Below are 20014 nucleotides of genomic sequence, written 5' to 3' on the forward strand. Positions count from 1 at the left end.
CCAGCCTGGCTAAAACACTTCACATTATATAGTAACAGAGCTATGTACCAACCTGGAACAGCCTGGCTAAAACACTTCATATTATATAGTAACAGAGCTATGTACCAGCCTGGACCAGCCTGGCTAAAACACTTCACATTATATAGTAACAGAGCTATGGACCAGCCTGGACCAGCCTGGCTAAAACACTTCACATTATATAGTAACAGAGCTATGTACCAACCTGGACCAGCCTGGCTAAAACACTTCACATTATATAGTAACAGAGCTATGTACCAACCTGGAACAGCCTGGCTAAAACACTTCACATTATATAGTAACAGAGCTATGGACCAGCCTGGACCAGCCTGGCTAAAACACTTCACATTATATAGTAACAGAGCTATGTACCAGCCTGGCTAAAACACTTCACATTATATAGTAACAGAGCTATGTACCAACCTGGAACAGCCTGGCTAAAACACTTCACATTATATAGTAATAGAGCTATGTACCAACCTGGAAGAGCCTGGCTAAAACACTTCACATTATATAGTAACAGAGCTATGGACCAACCTGGAACAGCCTGGCTAAAACACTTCACATTATATAGTAACAGAGCTATGTACCAGCCTGGACCAGCCTGGCTAAAACACTTCACATTATATAGTAATAGAGCTATGTACCAGCCTGGAACAGCCTGGCTAAAACACTTCACATTATATAGTAACAGAGCTATGGACCAGCCTGGCTAAAACACTTCACATTATATAGTAACAGAGCTATGTACCAACCTGGAACAGCCTGGCTAAAACACTTCATATTATATAGTAACAGAGCTATGTACCAGCCTGGACCAGCCTGGCTAAAACACTTCACATTATATAGTAACAGAGCTATGGACCAGCCTGGACCAGCCTGGCTAAAACACTTCACATTATATAGTAACAGAGCTATGTACCAACCTGGACCAGCCTGGCTAAAACACTTCACATTATATAGTAACAGAGCTATGTACCAACCTGGAACAGCCTGGCTAAAACACTTCACATTATATAGTAACAGAGCTATGGACCAGCCTGGACCAGCCTGGCTAAAACACTTCACATTATATAGTAACAGAGCTATGGACCAGCCTGGCTAAAACACTTCACATTATATAGTAACAGAGCTATAGACCAGCCTGGACCAGCCTGGCTAAAACACTTCACATTATATAGTAACAGAGCTATGTACCAGCCTGGACCAGCCTGGCTAAAACACTTCATATTATATAGTAACAGAGCTATGTACCAGCCTGGCTAAAACACTTCACATTATATAGTAACAGAGCTATGGACCAGCCTGGCTAAAACACTTCACATTATATCGTAACAGAGCTATGTACCAGCCTGGACCAGCCTGGCTAAAACACTTCATATTATATAGTAACAGAGCTATGTACCAGCCTGGCTAAAACACTTCACATTATATAGTAACAGAGCTATGTACCAGCCTGGCTAAAACACTTCACAATATATAGTAACAGAGCTATGGACCAGCCTGGCTAAAACACTTCACATTATATAGTAACAGAGCTATGTACCAGCCTGGAACAGCCTGGCTAAAACACTTCACATTATATAGTAACAGAGCTATGGACCAGCCTGGAACAGCCTGGCTAAAACACTTCACATTATATAGTAACAGAGCTATGGACCAACCTGGAACAGCCTGGCTAAAACACTTCACATTATATAGTAACAGAGCTATGGACCAACCTGGACCAGCCTGGCTAAAACACTTCACATTATATAGTAACAGAGCTATGGACCAACCTGGACCAGCCTGGCTAAAACACTTCACATTATATAGTAACAGAGCTATGGACCAACCTGGACCAGCCTGGCTAAAACACTTCACATTATATAGTAACAGAGCTATAGACCAGCCTGGACCAGCCTGGCTAAAACACTTCACATTATATAGTAACAGAGCTATGTACCAGCCTGGACCAGCCTGGCTAAAACACTTCATATTATATAGTAACAGAGCTATGTACCAGCCTGGCTAAAACACTTCACATTATATAGTAACAGAGCTATGGACCAGCCTGGCTAAAACACTTCACATTATATAGTAACAGAGCTATGTACCAGCCTGGACCAGCCTGGCTAAAACACTTCATATTATATAGTAACAGAGCTATGTACCAGCCTGGCTAAAACACTTCACATTATATAGTAACAGAGCTATGTACCAGCCTGGCTAAAACACTTCACAATATATAGTAACAGAGCTATGGACCAGCCTGGCTAAAACACTTCACATTATATAGTAACAGAGCTATGTACCAGCCTGGAACAGCCTGGCTAAAACACTTCACATTATATAGTAACAGAGCTATGGACCAGCCTGGAACAGCCTGGCTAAAACACTTCACATTATATAGTAACAGAGCTATGGACCAACCTGGAACAGCCTGGCTAAAACACTTCACATTATATAGTAACAGAGCTATGGACCAACCTGGACCAGCCTGGCTAAAACACTTCACATTATATAGTAACAGAGCTATGGACCAACCTGGACCAGCCTGGCTAAAACACTTCACATTATATAGTAACAGAGCTATGGACCAACCTGGACCAGCCTGGCTAAAACACTTCACATTATATAGTAACAGAGCTATGGACCAACCTGGACCAGCCTGGCTAAAACACTTCACATTATATAGTAACAGAGCTATGGACCAGCCTGGCTAAAACACTTCACATTATATAGTAACAGAGCTATGGACCAGCCTGGAACAGCCTGGCTAAAACACTTCACATTATATAGTAACAGAGCTATGTACCAGCCTGGCTAAAACACTTCACATTATATAGTAACAGAGCTATGGACCAGCCTGGACCAGCCTGGCTAAAACACTTCATATTATATAGTAACAGAGCTATGTACCAGCCTGGCTAAAACACTTCACATTATATAGTAACAGAGCTATGGACCAGCCTGGAACAGCCTGGCTAAAACACTTCACATTATATAGTAACAGAGCTATGTACCAGCCTGGACCAGCCTGGCTAAAACACTTCACATTATATAGTAACAGAGCTATGGACCAGCCTGGCTAAAACACTTCACATTATATAGTAACAGAGCTATGGACCAGCCTGGCTAAAACACTTCACATTATATAGTAACAGAGCTATGGACCAGCCTGGAACAGCCTGGCTAAAACACTTCACATTATATAGTAACAGAGCTATGTACCAGCCTGGCTAAAACACTTCACATTATATAGTAACAGAGCTATGGACCAGCCTGGACCAGCCTGGCTAAAACACTTCATATTATATAGTAACAGAGCTATGTACCAGCCTGGCTAAAACACTTCACATTATATAGTAACAGAGCTATGGACCAGCCTGGAACAGCCTGGCTAAAACACTTCACATTATATAGTAACAGAGCTATGTACCAGCCTGGACCAGCCTGGCTAAAACACTTCACATTATATAGTAACAGACCTTCACAATCAATGACTTGCTGTACTGTAGGATGTTATTTCCCTGACAGGATGACCTCTAATGCTCTCTTTCTTTCTCTCCCCTCCCCGTCTCTCTCCCTCCCCCCCTCTCCCTTTCCCTTCCCCCTCTCTCAGATATTCCAGACCAGTGCTCTCCGTCTCCCTGTAATCCTCGAGGTACGGTGCGCTGTGAGGACCAAAAGGGCGGCTTCCTCTGCCACTGCTTCACTGGCTGGACAGGAGTCCGTTGTGAGAAAGGTACTGTGACACGATCTACAGAAACTCAGTGGACTTGTTCCACGTTGCAGCCCACTGGCTGATCCACCAATCACCTGGCATCAGAAATAACTACTCATTACTAGTTGGAGATCAGTCAGTCACAATTTACCCACAATCCCCGATGTGATGCTGAGGAATAGGACCAGTGTGTTGGGGACATAGTCTGGCCACATGGCCAGGGAGAATGCTACTGTGTTATTGTTCGTCACACATACAAAGTGACAGAGGTGGGGACAGAGAGGATTTTCTACAGTGTCACACTGTCTCCAGAATGTGACAATGATCGGTACAGGGTGAGTCCTGTCTGACCTTGACTTGGATAGACAGTGATGAAGATGTCTCCATCCACACAGACACACAAACACCGTCCCTGGAGTGCCACTGGGCTCTGTGTGAGTTGTCTGTATGTCTCTGGTGACCTGTCTCTACGGAGGGGGCTGGTGACCTGTCTCTACGGAGGGGGCTGGTGACCTGTCTCTACGGAGGGAGGGGGCTGGTGACCTGTCTCTACGGAGGGGGCTGGTGTCCTGTCTCTACGGAGGGAGGGGGCTGGTGAACTGTCTCTACGGAGGGAGGGGGCTGGTGACCTGTCTGTGCGGAGGGGCTGGTGACCTGTCTCTACGGAGGGGGCTGGTGGCCTGTCTGTACGGAGGGAGGGGGCTGGTGGCTTGTCTGTACGGAGGGAGGGGGCTGGGGGCCTGTCTGTATGGAGGGAGGGGGCTGGGGGCCTGTCTGTACGGAGGGAGGGGGCTGGTACCCTGTCTGTGCGGAGGGAGGGGGCTGGTGGCCTGTCTGTGTGAATGCCTCCTGCACTGCTGCTGTCTGTTTCCCAAATGACCCCTAGTCCTGATTATAGTGCACTACTTTTGACCAGAACACCATGAGAATAGGGAGCCATTTTGAATGCAGACTCCCGTCTCTCACTGTTCTGTGGTGACTCATCCTGCCACCCAGCCGTTGGTCGGTGGGGGAAGACTGAACACAACGTGTCTGACTGACTCTGAGGCGGAGGCTTTTCCACTGACCAACCACACGCACACAGAAACCATTCAGCTCATCAGAGCAGAGTCACTCTAAGCCGCCGGAAAAGAGACGTGTGTGTGATTTATTTAGTTAAAGACGATGTATAAACGTTTTAATCAGAACTCACATTAAAGTGTCATGTGACACTTAGCTACGTTCAATGTAGTTGATGGATAAAGTGATTGGTTCATATTGTCACATGTCCTCTGTGTCTCTCCTGTGATTGGCAGATGTCAACGAGTGCAACAAGAGGAATGGAGGATGTGACCACGAGTGTAACAACACTATGGGTAGCTACCATTGCTCCTGTCGCCGCGGTTACATGCTGGTCGGACGCCAGATGTGTAACGGTAAGACACACACACGCACACCTTACTTGAAGGAAGTATTGAACTGTCCTTACTGTGTGTGTGTGTGTGTGTGTGTGTGTGTGTGTGTGTGTGTGTGTGTGTGTGTGTGTGTGTGTGTGTGTGTGTGTGTTTCAGACGTGGATGAGTGCCAGGATCCAGGTATGTGTGGGACAGCGAGGTGTGTGAACCAGGATGGAGCCTATGACTGTCTGTGTGAGACGGGATATGTTTACGACAACAACACCAAGACCTGCCTAGGTGAGCAGTACACCAAAAACACATTACTCAGTACTGATACATTATATACATGTAATACATACTATAATGTATAGAATACATTACATACAGAGCATTCAGAAAGTATTCAGACCCCTTGACTTTTTCCACATTTTGTTACGTTACAGCCTTATTCTAAAATTGATTAAAAAATCAAAACGTATGTCATCAATCTACACACAATACCCCATAATGACAAAGTAAAAACAGGTTTTTAGAAATATTTGCAAATGTATTGAAAAAAAAAGATACCTTATTTACATAAGTATTCAAACCCTTTGCTATGAGACTCGAAATTGAGCTCAGGTGCATCCTGTTTCCATTGATCATCCTTGAGATGTTTCTACAACTTGATTGGAGTCCATCTGTGGTGAATTACATTGATTGGACATGCTTTGGAAAGGCACACACCTGTCTATGTAAGGTCCCACAGTTGACAGTGCATGTCAGAGCTAAAACCAAGCCATGGTGTCGAAGGCATTGTACCTGGAGCTCTGAGACAGGATTGTGTCGAAGCACAGATCTGGGGAAGGGTACCAAAATATTTCTGCAGCATTGAAGGTCCCCAAGAACACAGTGGCCTCCATCCATCTTAAATGGAAGATGTTTGGAACCACCAAGACTATTCCTAGAGCTGACTGCCCGGCCAAACTTAGCAATCGGGGGAGAAGGGCCTTGGTCAGGGAGGTGACCAAGAACCCAATGGTCACTCCAACAGACCTCCAGAGTTCCTCTGTGGAGATGGGAAAACCTTCCAGAAGGACAACCAACTCTGCAGCATTCCACCAATCAGGCCTTTATGGTAGTGGCCAGACAGATTCTCGCTTGGATTCTCTGGCATGATGATACCAAGATTGAACTCTTTGTCCTGAATGCCAAGGGTCACGTCTGGAGGAAACCTGGCACCATCCCTACGGTGAAGCATGGTGATGGCACCATCCCTACGGTGAAGCATGGTGGTGGCAGCATCATGCTGTGGGGATGTTTTTCAGCGGCAGGGACCGGGAGACTCGTCAGGATGGAGGGAAAGATGAACGGAACAAAGTACAGAGATCCTTGATGAAAACCTGCTCAGAGCGATCAGGACCTCAGACTGGGGAAAAGGGTTCACCTTCCAACAGGACAATGAGTCTCTGAATGTCCTTGAGTGGCCCTGCCAGAGCCCGGACTTGAACCCGATCAAACATCTCTGGAGAGACCTTAAAATAGCTGTGCTGTGACGCTCCCCTTCCAACCTGAGAGGATCTGCAGAGAAGAATGGGAGAAACTCCCCGACTACAGGTGTGCTAAGCTTGTAGCTTCATACCCAAGAAGACTTGAGGCTGTAATCGCTGCCAAAGTTGCTTCAACAAAGTAAAACGTTGGAAAACTTAATTTAAAAAAAAAAAAGTCAAGGTGTCTGAATACATTTTGAATGCAGTGTGTGTGTATACAGCCAGGTGTAGCTAGTCTAGTGGTGCAGCCAGCTGTCCTTCATACATACCAACACACACACTGTCATACACACATACACACGCCAGTGGAGGCTGGTGGGAGGCGCTATAGAGGGACCGGCTCATTGTAATGAATGGAACGGAGTCCAACGTGGTTTCCATACGTTTCATGTTTTTGGATACTAATTCCAGTCATTTACAATGAGGCTGTTCTCCAATAGCTCCTCCTACCAGCCTCCACTGACATACACAATCTCTCTCACACTCTGAGACACACACACACACACACACACACACACACACACACACACACACACACACACACACACACACACACACACACACACACACACACACACACACACACACACACACACACACACACACACACACAGACGACTGCCACACACAGACACACACACACACACACACACACACACACACACACACACACACACACACACACACACACACACACACACACACAGACGACTGCCAAAGTAAGCTGTTAGCACGTCATCTTTTTATTTATAGTCAAAACATTCTGTTAAATGTTTTTTTTTTTACAAGACCGATCTCTATCTGCACGACATCCTCTCCTGCCAAACGCTCAATGGTCCTTATAAATGTCATTGGGAAATGTAATCCTAGTCTTTTATTTGTCAAACAAGTTTGTTCCTGTCTTGCATTCAACTTACTGAGAGAGAGAGGGGAGGGAGAGAAAGTGGGGGAGGGGAGGGAGAGAAAGTGGGGGAGGGGAGGGAGAGAAAGTGGGGGAGGGAGGGAGAGGGAGGGAGGGAGAGAAAGTGGGGGAGGGAGGGAGAGAAAGTGGGGGAGGGAGGGAGAGGGAGGGAGGGAGAGAAAGTGGGGGAGGGGGAGGGGGGGAGAAAGTGGGGGAGGGAGGGAGAGAAAGTGGGGGAGGGGAGGGAGGGAGAGAAAGTGGGGGAGGGAGGGAGGCGGTCACAGAGTTACTCTTTAGAAGAACTAACATTTATCCATCCGTATCATAATAAACCTCATGGCCTTCTAGGGTCATTCAGACAGACGGGGACAGACGTTCTGGCTTCATCCCAAATGGTTCCCCATTCCCTATGTAGTGCACTACTTTAGACCCCGGCTGTAGGGGAATAAGGTGCCATTTGGGACATGGTTCAGTTGACATCAGGAGAGATCTGTCAGGAGTTGTTCCTCCATCTGTTGATGCTGATAACATTTTTAGAGACGTTGTTTTTCACTTCAGTGGTTTTCTCCCCCAGTCTTGTCTGGGGGTTGTAGTTCCAGAGACCAATGGACACCCTTCTCTCTGTTTTTTCTCCCTCTTCCTCTCTGTCTCGGTCTCTCTCTCTGTCTCTCTCTCTCTCTGTCTCTCTCTCTCTCTGTCTCTCTCTCTGTGTCTCTGTGTCTCTCTCTCTGTGTCTCTCTCTCTGTCTGTCTCTCTCTGTGTCTCTGTGTCTCTGTCTCTCTCTCTGTGTCTCTGTGTCTCTCTCTCTGTGTCTCTGTGTCTCTCTCTCTGTGTCTCTCTCTCTGTCTGTCTCTCTCTGTGTCTCTGTGTCTCTGTCTCTCTCTCTGTGTCTCTGTGTCTCTCTCTCTGTCTCTCTCTCTGTCTCTCTCTCTGTGTCTCTGTGTCTCTCTCTCTGTCTCTCTCTCTGTGTCTCTCTCTCTGTCTGTCTCTCTCTGTGTCTCTGTGTCTCTCTCTCTCTCTCTGTGTCTCTGTGTCTCTCTCTCTCTCTCTCTGTCAGACGTGGACGAGTGTGAGCAGGGAGTGTGTGAGGAGTGTGTGAACACACCCGGTAGTTTCCGGTGTTTCTGTGACGGTCGGCAGGGCAAGAAGTTGAGCCACGACCTCAGGAGCTGTCAGGTAAAAAGTCCATTATCAAGACCCGTAGAAAACACCCCCCATCTGTTAGTCCGGGATTCAGTCAAAGGTTCATTATCGACAAGCAGCACTGCACTCTAGACCAGGGCTCCCAACCCTCTTCCTGGAGATCTACCGTCCTGTTTTCATGTCATCCAGAGCGTTGGTGACTGTAACTGTGCTGCTGGTAACAATTTCATTGTTTTTTTTACCGACACTGGTTATATCCTCCACCTCTCTTCTCCCCCCTCTCTCTCCTCCCCTTCTCCTCTCTCTCTCTCCCCCTCTCTCTCCTCCCTCTCTCTCCCCCTCTCTCTCTCCTCCCTCTCTCTCTCCTCCCTCTCTCTCTCCTCCCTCTCTTCTCCCTCTCTTCTCCCCCTCTCTTCTCCTCCCTCTCTTCTCCTCCCTCTCTTCTCCCCCTCTCTTCTCCCCCTCTCTCTTCTCCCCCTCTCTCTTCTCCCCCTCTCTCTTCTCCCCCTCTCTCTTCTCCCCCTCTCTCTTCTCCCCCTCTCTCTTCTCCCTCTCTCCTCCCCACCTCTCTCTCCCCACCCTCTCTCTCCCCCCCCCTCTCTCTCCACCCCCACCAGGAGATCACTACATGCGTCTCTCTCACCATGAAGAGGAACTCCCGTTCTCTCTACCTGGGCCGAATGTTCAGCGGAGTCCCAGTGGTCAGGCTACGCTTCCGCAGGAGAGTCCAGACTGGGTAGGCCTTACCTTTAACCTCTAACCTTTTAACCTTACCGCAGGAGAGTCCAGACTGGGTAGGCCTTACCTTTAACCTCTAACCTTTTAACCTTACCGCAGGAGAGTCCAGACTGGGTAGGCCTTACCTTTAACCTCTAACCTTTTAACCTTACCGCAGGAGAGTCCAGACTGGGTAGGCCTTACCTTTAACCTCTAACCTTTTAACCTTACTGCAGGAGAGTCCAGACTGGGTAGGCCTTACCTTTAACCTCTAACCTTTTAACCTTACTGCAGGAGAGTCCAGACTGGGTAGGCCTTACCTTTGACCTCTAACCTTTTAACCTTACCGCAGGAGAGTCCAGACTGGGTAGGCCTTACCTTTGACCTCTAACCTTTTAACCTTACTGCAGGAGAGTCCAGACTGGGTAGGCTTTACCTTTAACCTCTAACCTTTTAACCTTACCGCAGGAGAGTCCAGACTGGGTCGGCCTTACCTTTAACCTCTAACCTTTTAACCTTACCGCAGGAGAGTCCAGACTGGGTAGGCCTTACCTTTGACCTCTAACCTTTTAACCTTACTGCAGGAGAGTCCAGACTGGGTAGGCCTTACCTTTAACCTCTAACCTTTTAACCTTACCGCAGGAGAGTCCAGACTGGGTAGGCCTTACCTTTTAACCTTACTGCAGGAGAGTCCAGACTGGGTAGGCCTTACCTTGAACCTCTAACCTTTTAACCTTACTGCAGGAGAGTCCAGACTGGGTAGGCCTTTAACCTCTAACCTTTTAACCTTACTGCAGGAGAGTCCAGACTGGGTAGGCCTTACATTTTAACCTTACTGCAGGAGAGTCCAGACTGGGTAGGCCTTACCTTTGACCTCTAACCTTTTAACCTTACCGCAGGAGAGTCCAGACTGGGTAGGGCTTACCTTTAACCTCTAACCTTTTAACCTTACGGCAGGAGAGTCCAGACTGGGTAGGCCTTACCTTTAACCTCTAACCTTTTAACCTTACTGCAGGAGAGTCCAGACTGGGTAGGCCTTACATTTTAACCTTACTGCAGGAGAGTCCAGACTGGGTAGGCCTTACCTTTTAACCTCTAACCTTTTAACCTTACTGCAGGAGAGTCCAGACTGGGTAGGCCTTACATTTTAACCTTACTGCAGGAGAGTCCAGACTGGGTAGGCCTTACCTTTTAACCTCTAACCTTTTAACCTTACTGCAGGAGAGTCCAGACTGGGTAGGCCTTACCTTTAACCTTACTGCAGGAGAGTCCAGACTGGGTAGGCCTTACCTTTGACCTCTAACCTTTTAACCTTACCGCAGGAGAGTCCAGACTGGGTAGGCCTTACCTTTAACCTCTAACCTTTTAACCTTACCGCAGGAGAGTCCAGACTGGGTAGGCCTTACCTTTAACCTCTAACCTTTTAACCTTACTGCAGGAGAGTCCAGACTGGGTAGGCCTTACCTTTAACCTCTAACCTTTTAACCTTACCGCAGGAGAGTCCAGACTGGGTAGGCCTTACCTTTTAACCTCTAACCTTTTAACCTTACTGCAGGAGAGTCCAGACTGGGTAGGCCTTACCTTTAACCTCTAACCTTTTAACCTTACTGCAGGAGAGTCCAGACTGGATAGGCCTTACATTTTAACCTTACTGCAGGAGAGTCCAGACTGGGTAGGCCTTACCTTTGACCTCTAACCTTTTAACCTTACCGCAGGAGAGTCCAGACTGGGTAGGCCTTACCTTTAACCTCTAACCTTTTAACCTTACTGCAGGAGAGTCCAGACTGGGTAGGCCTTACCTTTAACCTTTTAACCTTACTGCAGGAGAGTCCAGACTGGATAGGCCTTACCTTTGACCTCTAACCTTTTAACCTTACCGCAGGAGAGTCCAGACTGGGTAGGCCTTACCTTTAACCTCTAACCTTTTAACCTTACTGCAGGAGAGTCCAGACTGGGTAGGCCTTACCTTTAACCTCTAACCTTTTAACCTTACCAGTCTCCTGAGGTTTCACCCTCTTTTCCAAGAGACCTGGAAAGATGTCAGCAAGGCATAAGCATTGTAAGGGTTCATAGTTCCAACCATAGTCTTGTCCCATTGTAGAATTATATTACATCCTGTCTTTGTCTCTCCCTCCTCTAGCTTCTCAGCTGAGTTTGACCTCCGTACCTTTGACCCAGAGGGGGTCATCTTCTTCGCTGGTGGTCACCTGAACAGTTCCTGGATTGTTCTTGCAATGCATCATGGGAAACTGGAGCTGCAGCTGAGGTACGGGGCGGTCAGCCGGGTCACCAGCAGTGGGCCTGCCGTCAACGACGGACAGTGGAGAAAGGTCAGAGGTTATTCTGGGGTTTACAAGGTGGGGGGGGGTAACTTATGGGTTGGGTCTCAATAGTCTAAAGTGGCATCTCCTCTCCTGAGGGGTCATTGACTCAGGGGTGCATCCCAAATGGCCCCCTATTCCCTATGTAGTGCACTACTTGTTGGAGGAGGTGTTACTGGGGACCTGGTCAGAATGTGTGCTGTATAGGAAATAGGATATCATTCAGGACTGAGACACTGTAGGATAAGAACGTGTCAAATGTTTTTTTGTTTTTTTTACAATTGGAGCTCCTGTCTTTTCTGATTGGTCTGTAGATCTCAGTGGAGGAGCAGGGGCGGAGTCTGGTGATTAAGATTGACAGGGAGGCAGTGATGAAGATAGCTGTGAATGGAAATCTGTTCACCCTGAAGAAAGGCATGCATGAACTCAACCTGACTGTAGGGGGCGTCCCTTTCAAAGAGGACAGTCTCATCAACCAGGTTAGGGGGGGGTGGGGTCTGTTCTCTCTACAATCTCTGTTATGCGGAGATGTGCGTGTTGTGTTCTCTGCCTAATGTGTGTTCTCCAGGTGAACCCGAGGTTTGATGGCTGTATGCGTGAGTGGCGCTGGTTAACCGGAGAGGATACGTCCATTCAGGAGACCATCAGGTCTAATGACAACATGCAGTGTTTCAGTACAGAACAGCCCGGAACCTATTACCCTGGGACAGGCTTCGCTCTGTTCAACATCACATATGGTGGGTCTGGTGTGTGTGTGTGTGTGTGTGTGTGTGTGTGTGTGTGTGTGTGTGTGTGTGTGTTGTGTGTGTGTGTGTGTGTGTGTGTCTCTATGCATCTTCTGATTTGTATGTATCGTTTACACATTGACCTGTGTGTGTATAACCACATCCCTCTCCCAGCAGAGTCCCAGTCTCTGACTCATCTCTCTCCCCAGCAGAGTCCCAGTCTCTGAGTATCCAGCAGAGTCCCAGTCTCTGAGTATCCAGCAGAGTCCCAGTCTCTGAGTATCCAGCAGAGTCCCAGTCTCTGAGTATCCAGCAGAGTCCCAGTCTCTGAGTATCCAGCAGAGTCCCAGTCTCTGAGTATCCAGCAGAGTCCCAGTCTCTGAGTATCCAGCAGAGTCCCAGTCTCTGAGTATCCAGCAGAGTCCCAGTCTCTGAGTATCCAGCTGACTCTCATCTCTCCCCCAGCAGAGTCCCAGTCTCTGAGTATCCAGCAGAGTCCCAGTCTCTGAGTATCCAGCTGACTCATCTCTCCCCCAGCAGAGTCCCAGTCTCTGAGTATCCAGCTGACTCTCATCTCTCCCCCAGCAGAGTCCCAGTCTCTGAGTATCCAGCTGACTCTCATCTCTCCCCCAGCAGAGTCCCAGTCTCTGAGTATCCAGCTGACTCTCATCTCTCCCCCAGCAGAGTCCCAGTCTCTGAGTATCCAGCTGACTCTCATCTCTCCCCCAGCAGAGTCCCAGTCTCTGAGTATCCAGCTGACTCTCATCTCTCCCCAGCAGAGTCCCAGTCTCTGAGTATCCAGCTGACTCTCATCTCTCCCCCAGCAGAGTCCCAGTCTCTGAGTATCCAGCTGACTCTCATCTCTCCCCCAGCAGAGTCCCAGTCTCTGAGTATCCAGCAGAGTCCCAGTCTCTGAGTATCCAGCTGACTCTCATCTCTCTCCCCAGCAGAGTCCCAGTCTCTGAGTATCCAGCTGACTCTCATCTCTCTCCCCAGCAGAGTCCCAGTCTCTGAGTATCCAGCAGAGTCCCAGTCTCTGAGTATCCAGCAGAGTCCCAGTCTCTGAGTATCCAGCTGACTCTCATCTCTCTCCCCAGCAGAGTCCCAGTCTCTGAGTATCCAGCTGACTCTCATCTCTCTCCCCAGCAGAGTCCCAGTCTCTGAGTATCCAGCTGACTCTCATCTCTCTCCACAGCAGAGTCCCAGTCTCTGAGTATCCAGCAGAGTCCCAGTCTCTGACTCATCTCTCTCCCCAGCAGAGTCCCAGTCTCTGAGTATCCAGCTGACTCTCATCTCTCTCCCCAGCAGAGTCCCAGTCTCTGAGTATCCAGCAGAGTCCCAGTCTCTGAGTATCCAGCTGACTCTCATCTCTCTCCCCCAGCAGAGTCCCAGTCTCTGAGTATCCAGCTGACTCTCATCTCTCTCCCCAGCAGAGTCCCAGTCTCTGAGTATCCAGCTGACTCTCATCTCTCTCCCCAGCAGAGTCCCAGTCTCTGAGTATCCAGCTGACTCTCATCTCTCCCCCAGCAGAGTCCCAGTCTCTGAGTATCCAGCTGACTCTCATCTCTCTCCCCCAGCAGAGTCCCAGTCTCTGAGTATCCAGCTGACTCTCATCTCTCTCCCCAGCAGAGTCCCAGTCTCTGAGTATCCAGCTGACTCTCATCTCTCTCCCCAGCAGAGTCCCAGTCTCTGAGTATCCAGCAGAGTCCCAGTCTCTGAGTATCCAGCTGACTCTCATCTCTCTCCCCCAGCAGAGTCCCAGTCTCTGAGTATCCAGCTGACTCTCATCTCTCTCCCCCAGCAGAGTCCCAGTCTCTGAGTATCCAGCTGACTCTCATCTCTCTCCCCCAGCAGAGTCCCAGTCTCTGACTCATCTCTCCCCAGCAGAGTCCCAGTCTCTGACTCATCTCTCCCCAGCAGAGTCCCAGTCTCTGAGTATCCAGCTGACTCTCATCTCTCTCCCCCAGCAGAGTCCCAGTCTCTGAGTATCCAGCTGACTCTCATCTCTCTCCCCAGCAGAGTCCCAGTCTCTGAGTATCCAGCTGAGTCCCAGTCTCTGAGTATCCAGCTGACTCTCATCTCTCCCCCAGCAGAGTCCCAGTCTCTGAGTATCCAGCTGACTCTCATCTCTCCCCCAGCAGAGTCCCAGTCTCTGAGTATCCAGCTGACTCTCATCTCTCCCCCAGCAGAGTCCCAGTCTCTGAGTATCCAGCAGAGTCCCAGTCTCTGAGTATCCAGCAGAGTCCCAGTCTTTGAGTATCCAGCTGACTCTCATCTCTCCCCCAGCAGAGTCCCAGTCTCTGAGTATCCAGCAGAGTCCCAGTCTCTGAGTATCCAGCTGACTCTCATCTCTCCCCCAGCAGAGTCCCAGTCTCTGAGTATCCAGCAGAGTCCCAGTCTCTGAGTATCCAGCAGAGTCCCAGTCTCTGAGTATCCAGCAGAGTCCCAGTCTCTGAGTATCCAGCTGACTCTCATCTCTCCCCCAGCAGAGTCCCAGTCTCTGAGTATCCAGCAGAGTCCCAGTCTCTGAGTATCCAGCTGACTCTCATCTCTCCCCCAGCAGAGTCCCAGTCTCTGAGTATCCAGCAGAGTCCCAGTCTCTGAGTATCCAGCTGACTCTCATCTCTCCCCCAGCAGAGTCCCAGTCTCTGAGTATCCAGCAGAGTCCCAGTCTCTGAGTATCCAGCAGAGTCCCAGTCTCTGAGTATCCAGCTGACTCTCATCTCTCCCCCAGCAGAGTCCCAGTCTCTGAGTATCCAGCAGAGTCCCAGTCTCTGAGTATCCAGCAGAGTCCCAGTCTCTGAGTATCCAGCAGAGTCCCAGTCTCTGAGTATTCAGCAGAGTCCCAGTCTCTGAGTATCCAGCTGACTCTCATCTCTCCCCAGCAGAGTCCCAGTCTCTGAGTATCCAGCTGACTCTCATCTCTCTCCCCCAGCAGAGTCCCAGTCTCTGAGTATCCAGCTGACTCTCATCTCTCCCCAGCAGAGTCCCAGTCTCTGAGTATCCAGCTGACTCTCATCTCTCCCCCAGCAGAGTCCCAGTCTCTGAGTATCCAGCAGAGTCCCAGTCTCTGAGTATCCAGCAGAGTCCCAGTCTCTGAGTATCCAGCTGACTCTCATCTCTCCCCAGCAGAGTCCCAGTCTCTGAGTATCCAGCTGACTCTCAGTCTCTGAGTATCCAGCTGACTCTCATCTCCCCCCAGCAGAGTCCCAGTCTCTGAGTATCCAGCTGACTCTCAGTCTCTGAGTATCCAGCTGACTCTCATCTCTCCCCCCAGCAGAGTCCCAGTCTCTGAGTATCCAGCTGACTCTCATCTCTCTCCCCCAGCAGAGTCCCAGTCTCTGAGTATCCAGCTGACTCTGAGACCAGCCTCCACTGTTGGGGTTCTATTGTCCCTGGTTTATCAGGACAGCGTCCCTCTGTCCATCTCTCTCTCCGACTACCACAGAGACAACCAGGAGTGGCGGGAGGTGAGAGGTTACTTGGCCCGACGCTGTCGGTCTGTCTGACTCAATTTGCTTTATTGGCATGAAGTAACAATGTAGATGTTGAGAAAGCTTACTTTAGAGATTTACAATATTAACATAATTAATAATAATAATCAATATTGTCAGGGACAACAGTAACAACAATAATCAAGGGTCAAAATAACCATTGAACGATAATCACAATGGAGGACATGTGCAGGTTGGTTGGTTGGTCAGTCAGACACTGGCAGGCAGCAATGTAGTGCTCTGCCAACCCACAGCTCTCTGCGTCCTCCCCCAACAGGACGGGTAGCCTTCTCTCATCAGAGAGGTCTTTGAAATCTTGAATAAGGGTTTCACATTTGGGGAAATGACACTCTCTCTAATTGTTTTATATTTTTGACATTTTGTTGAGGAAATGCAGCTCCGTCTCAGGTTCTGCTGTTGTGTCGTTTAGGGCCAGATAGCACTGCATTGTGTTTGTGTTTCCCAGTAAGCAATGTAGTTTTGTTTGGACTGTGTTGTAATTTGGTTTATTCTGATTGATTGGATGTTCTGGTCCTGAGGCTTCAGTATGTTAGTAGAACAGGTTTGTGAACTCAGGACCAGCTGGATGAGGGGACTGAGGCTCCAGTATGTTAGTAGAACAGGTTTGTGAACTCAGGACCAGCTGGATGAGGGGACTGAGGCTTCAGTGGGTTAGTAGAACAGGTTTGTGAACTCAGGACCAGCTGGATGAGGGGACTGAGGCTTCAGTGTGTTAGTAGAACAGGTTTGTGAACTCAGGACCAGCTGGATGAGGGGACTGAGGCTTCAGTGTGTTAGTAGAACAGGTTAGTGAACTCAGGACCAGCTGGATGAGGGGACTGAGGCTTCAGTGTGTTAGTAGAACAGGTTAGTGAACTCAGGACCAACTGGATGAGGGGACTGAGGCTTCAGTGTGTTAATAGAACAGGTTTGTGAACTCAGGACCAGCTGGATGAGGGGACTGAGGCTTCAGTGTGTTAGTAGAACAGGTTTGTGAACTCAGGACCAGCTGGATGAGGGGACTGAGGCTTCAGTGTGTTAGTAGAACAGGTTAGTGAACTCAGGACCAGCTGGATGAGGGGACTGAGGCTTCAGTGTGTTAGTAGAACAGGTTAGTGAACTCAGGACCAGCTGGATGAGGGGACTGAGGCTTCAGTGTGTTAGTAGAACAGGTTTGTGAACTCAGGACCAGCTGGATGAGGGGACTGAGGCTTCAGTATGTTAGTAGAACAGGTTAGTGAACTCAGGACCAGCTGGATGAGGGGACTGAGGCTTCAGTGTGTTAGTAGAACAGGTTAGTGAACTCAGGACCAGCTGGATGAGGGGACTGAGGCTTCAGTATGTTAGTAGAACAGGTTAGTGAACTCAGGACCAGCTGGATGAGGGGACTGAGGCTTCAGTATGTTAGTAGAACAGGTTTCTGAACTCAGGACCAGCTGGATGAGGGGACTGAGGCTTCAGTATGTTAGTAGAACAGGTTTCTGAACTCCGGACCAGCTGGATGGAGGGGACTGAGGCTTCAGTATATTAGTAGAACAGGTTAGTGAACTCAGGACCAGCTGGATGAGGGGACTGAGGCTTCAGTATGTTAGTAGAACAGGTTTCTGAACTCAGGACCAGCTGGATGAGGGGACTGAGGCTTCAGTATATTAGTAGAACAGGTTAGTGAACTCAGGACCAGCTGGATGAGGGGACTGAGGCTTCAGTATGTTAGTAGAACAGGTTAGTGAACTCAGGACCAGCTGGATGAGGGGACTCTCTTATTTGCTCAGCTCCTGGTATTGCAGGGCTTGGTAATGATATGATATGTCACTGTATGTTTCCAAAACTGAATTGTTTTTTAAAGTTGTTATTATTAATGGATATTGGTCTAATTCTGCCCTGCATGCATGACTGTCTGACTCTGACCTCTGGCTGTCTGACTCTGACCTCTGTCTTCTGACTCTGACCTCTCTGTCTGCCTGACTCTGACCTCTCTGTCTGCCTGGCTCTGACCTCTGTCTGTCTGTCTGACTCTGACCTCTGTCTGGCTGTCTGACTCTGACCTCTGTCTGGCTGTCTGACTCTGACCTCTGTCTTCTGACTCTGACCTCTGTCTTCTGACTCTGACCTCTCTCTGTCTGCCTGGCTCTGACCTCTGTCTGGCTGTCTGACTCTGACCTCTGTCTTCTGACTCTGACCTCTGTCTGGCTGTCTGACTCTGACCTCTCTGTCTGCCTGGCTCTGACCTCTGTCTGTCTGTCTGACTCTGACCTCTGTCTGGCTGTCTGACTCTGACCTCTGTCTGGCTGTCTGACTCTGACCTCTGTCTTCTGACTCTGACCTCTGTCTTCTGACTCTGACCTCTCTCTGTCTGCCTGGCTCTGACCTCTGTCTGGCTGTCTGACTCTGACCTCTGTCTTCTGACTCTGACCTCTCTGTCTGCCTGACTCTGACCTCTGTCTGGCTGTCTGACTCTGACCTCTGTCTTCTGACTCTGACCTCTCTGTCTGCCTGACTCTGACCTCTGTCTGGCTGTCTGACTCTGACCTCTGTCTTCTGACTCTGACCTCTCTCTGTCTGCCTGGCTCTGACCTCTGTCTGGCTGTCTGACTCTGACCTCTGTCTTCTGACTCTGACCTCTGTCTGCCTGTCTGACTCTGACCTCTGTCTGGCTGTCTGACTCTGACCTCTGTCTTCTGACTCTGACCTCTCTCTGTCTGCCTGACTCTGACCTCTGTCTGGCTGTCTGACTCTGACCTCTGTCTGGCTGTCTGACTCTGACCTCTGTCTTCTGACTCTGACCTCTCTCTGTCTGCCTGGCTCTGACCTCTGTCTGGCTGTCTGACTCTGACCTCTGTCTTCTGACTCTGACCTCTCTCTGTCTGCCTGGCTCTGACCTCTGTCTGGCTGTCTGACTCTGACCTCTGTCTTCTGACTCTGACCTCTCTGTCTGCCTGACTCTGACCTCTGTCTGGCTGTCTGACTCTGACCTCTGTCTTCTGACTCTGACCTCTCTCTGTCTGCCTGGCTCTGACCTCTGTCTGGCTGTCTGACTCTGACCTCTGTCTGGCTGTCTGACTCTGACCTCTGTCTTCTGACTCTGACCTCTCTCTGTCTGCCTGGCTCTGACCTCTGTCTGGCTGTCTGACTCTGACCTCTGTCTTCTGACTCTGACCTCTCTGTCTGCCTGACTCTGACCTCTGTCTGGCTGTCTGACTCTGACCTCTGTCTTCTGACTCTGACCTCTCTGTCTGCCTGACTCTGACGTCTGTCTGTCTGTATGAATTCCTGTTCTGTTTGTCTCGAGTGTGATGTCTGTCTGACTCTCTTTGTCTGTCTGACTCCGACTCTGTCCGTATTAATTCATGTTTTGTTTGTGTCGAGTGTGATGTCTGTCTGACTGTCTGTCCCCCCCCCCCCCCCCAGTATGTCCTGGTCTCTGTGGGTGATGTGATCGTGGCCAGCGCCCCGGCCTTCCTGTGTGATGCAGAGGTTCATGAGGTCAATGTGACGGTCAGTGGGAACCTGACCATACTAGAGGTGGACGGTCAGCCTGGACAGAGTCACACCACACCTGGACAGGAGACTGTTGACCTCAGCCTGCCTTCAACCACCTTTATAGGAGGGCTCCCCGGTGAGTTAGACTGGTATAGGAGGGCTCCCCGGTGAGGTAGACTGGTATGGGAGGGCTCCCCGGTGAGTTAGACGGGTATAGGAGGGCTCCCCGGTGAGGTAGACTGGTATAGGAGGGCTCCCCGGTGAGTTAGACTGGTATGGGAGAGATCCCCGGTGAAGTAGACGGGTATGGGAGAGATCCCCGGTGAGGTAGACTGGTATAGGAGGGCTCCCCGGTGAGTTAGACTGGTATAGGAGGGCTCCCCGGTGAGTTAGACGGGTATAGGAGGGCTCCCCGGTGAGTTAGACTGGTATAGGAGGGCTCCCCGGTGAGGTAGACTGGTATAGGAGGGCTCCCCGGTGAGGTAGACTGGTATAGGAGGGCTCCCCGGTGAGGTAGACTGGTATGGGAGGGCTCCCCGGTGAGGTAGACGGGTATAGGAGGGCTCCCCGGTGAGGTAGACTGGTATAGGAGGGCTCCCCGGTG

At 49.6% G+C, this 20014-nt stretch overlaps 1 protein-coding gene across 3 annotated transcripts in view; it reads left to right on the top strand.

The window, feature by feature from the left end:
* LOC124022127 (growth arrest-specific protein 6-like) overlaps positions 1-20014 on the top strand; it is a 40356-nt gene that overhangs the window by 18560 nt on the left and 1782 nt on the right. Inside the window, exons 5-14 of one of the 3 annotated variants that reach the window (XM_046337174.1) lie at positions 3623-3745; positions 5020-5079; positions 5275-5397; positions 8588-8706; positions 9291-9409; positions 11531-11720; positions 12026-12190; positions 12280-12448; positions 15764-15906; positions 19339-19546. In XM_046337174.1, coding sequence (XP_046193130.1) covers positions 3623-3745; positions 5020-5079; positions 5275-5397; positions 8588-8706; positions 9291-9409; positions 11531-11720; positions 12026-12190; positions 12280-12448; positions 15764-15906; positions 19339-19546 — 1419 coding nt within the window. Of the gene's footprint in view, positions 1-3622; positions 3746-5019; positions 5140-5274; positions 5398-8587; positions 8707-9290; positions 9410-11530; positions 11721-12025; positions 12191-12279; positions 12449-15763; positions 15907-19338; positions 19547-20014 lie in introns of all 3 variants that reach the window. The other 2 variants (XM_046337172.1, XM_046337173.1) reach the window with 2 other exon arrangements.

This window comes from Oncorhynchus gorbuscha, unplaced genomic scaffold (assembly GCF_021184085.1).
Source record: "Oncorhynchus gorbuscha isolate QuinsamMale2020 ecotype Even-year unplaced genomic scaffold, OgorEven_v1.0 Un_scaffold_1303, whole genome shotgun sequence".
Lineage (NCBI taxonomy): Eukaryota > Metazoa > Chordata > Actinopteri > Salmoniformes > Salmonidae > Oncorhynchus > Oncorhynchus gorbuscha.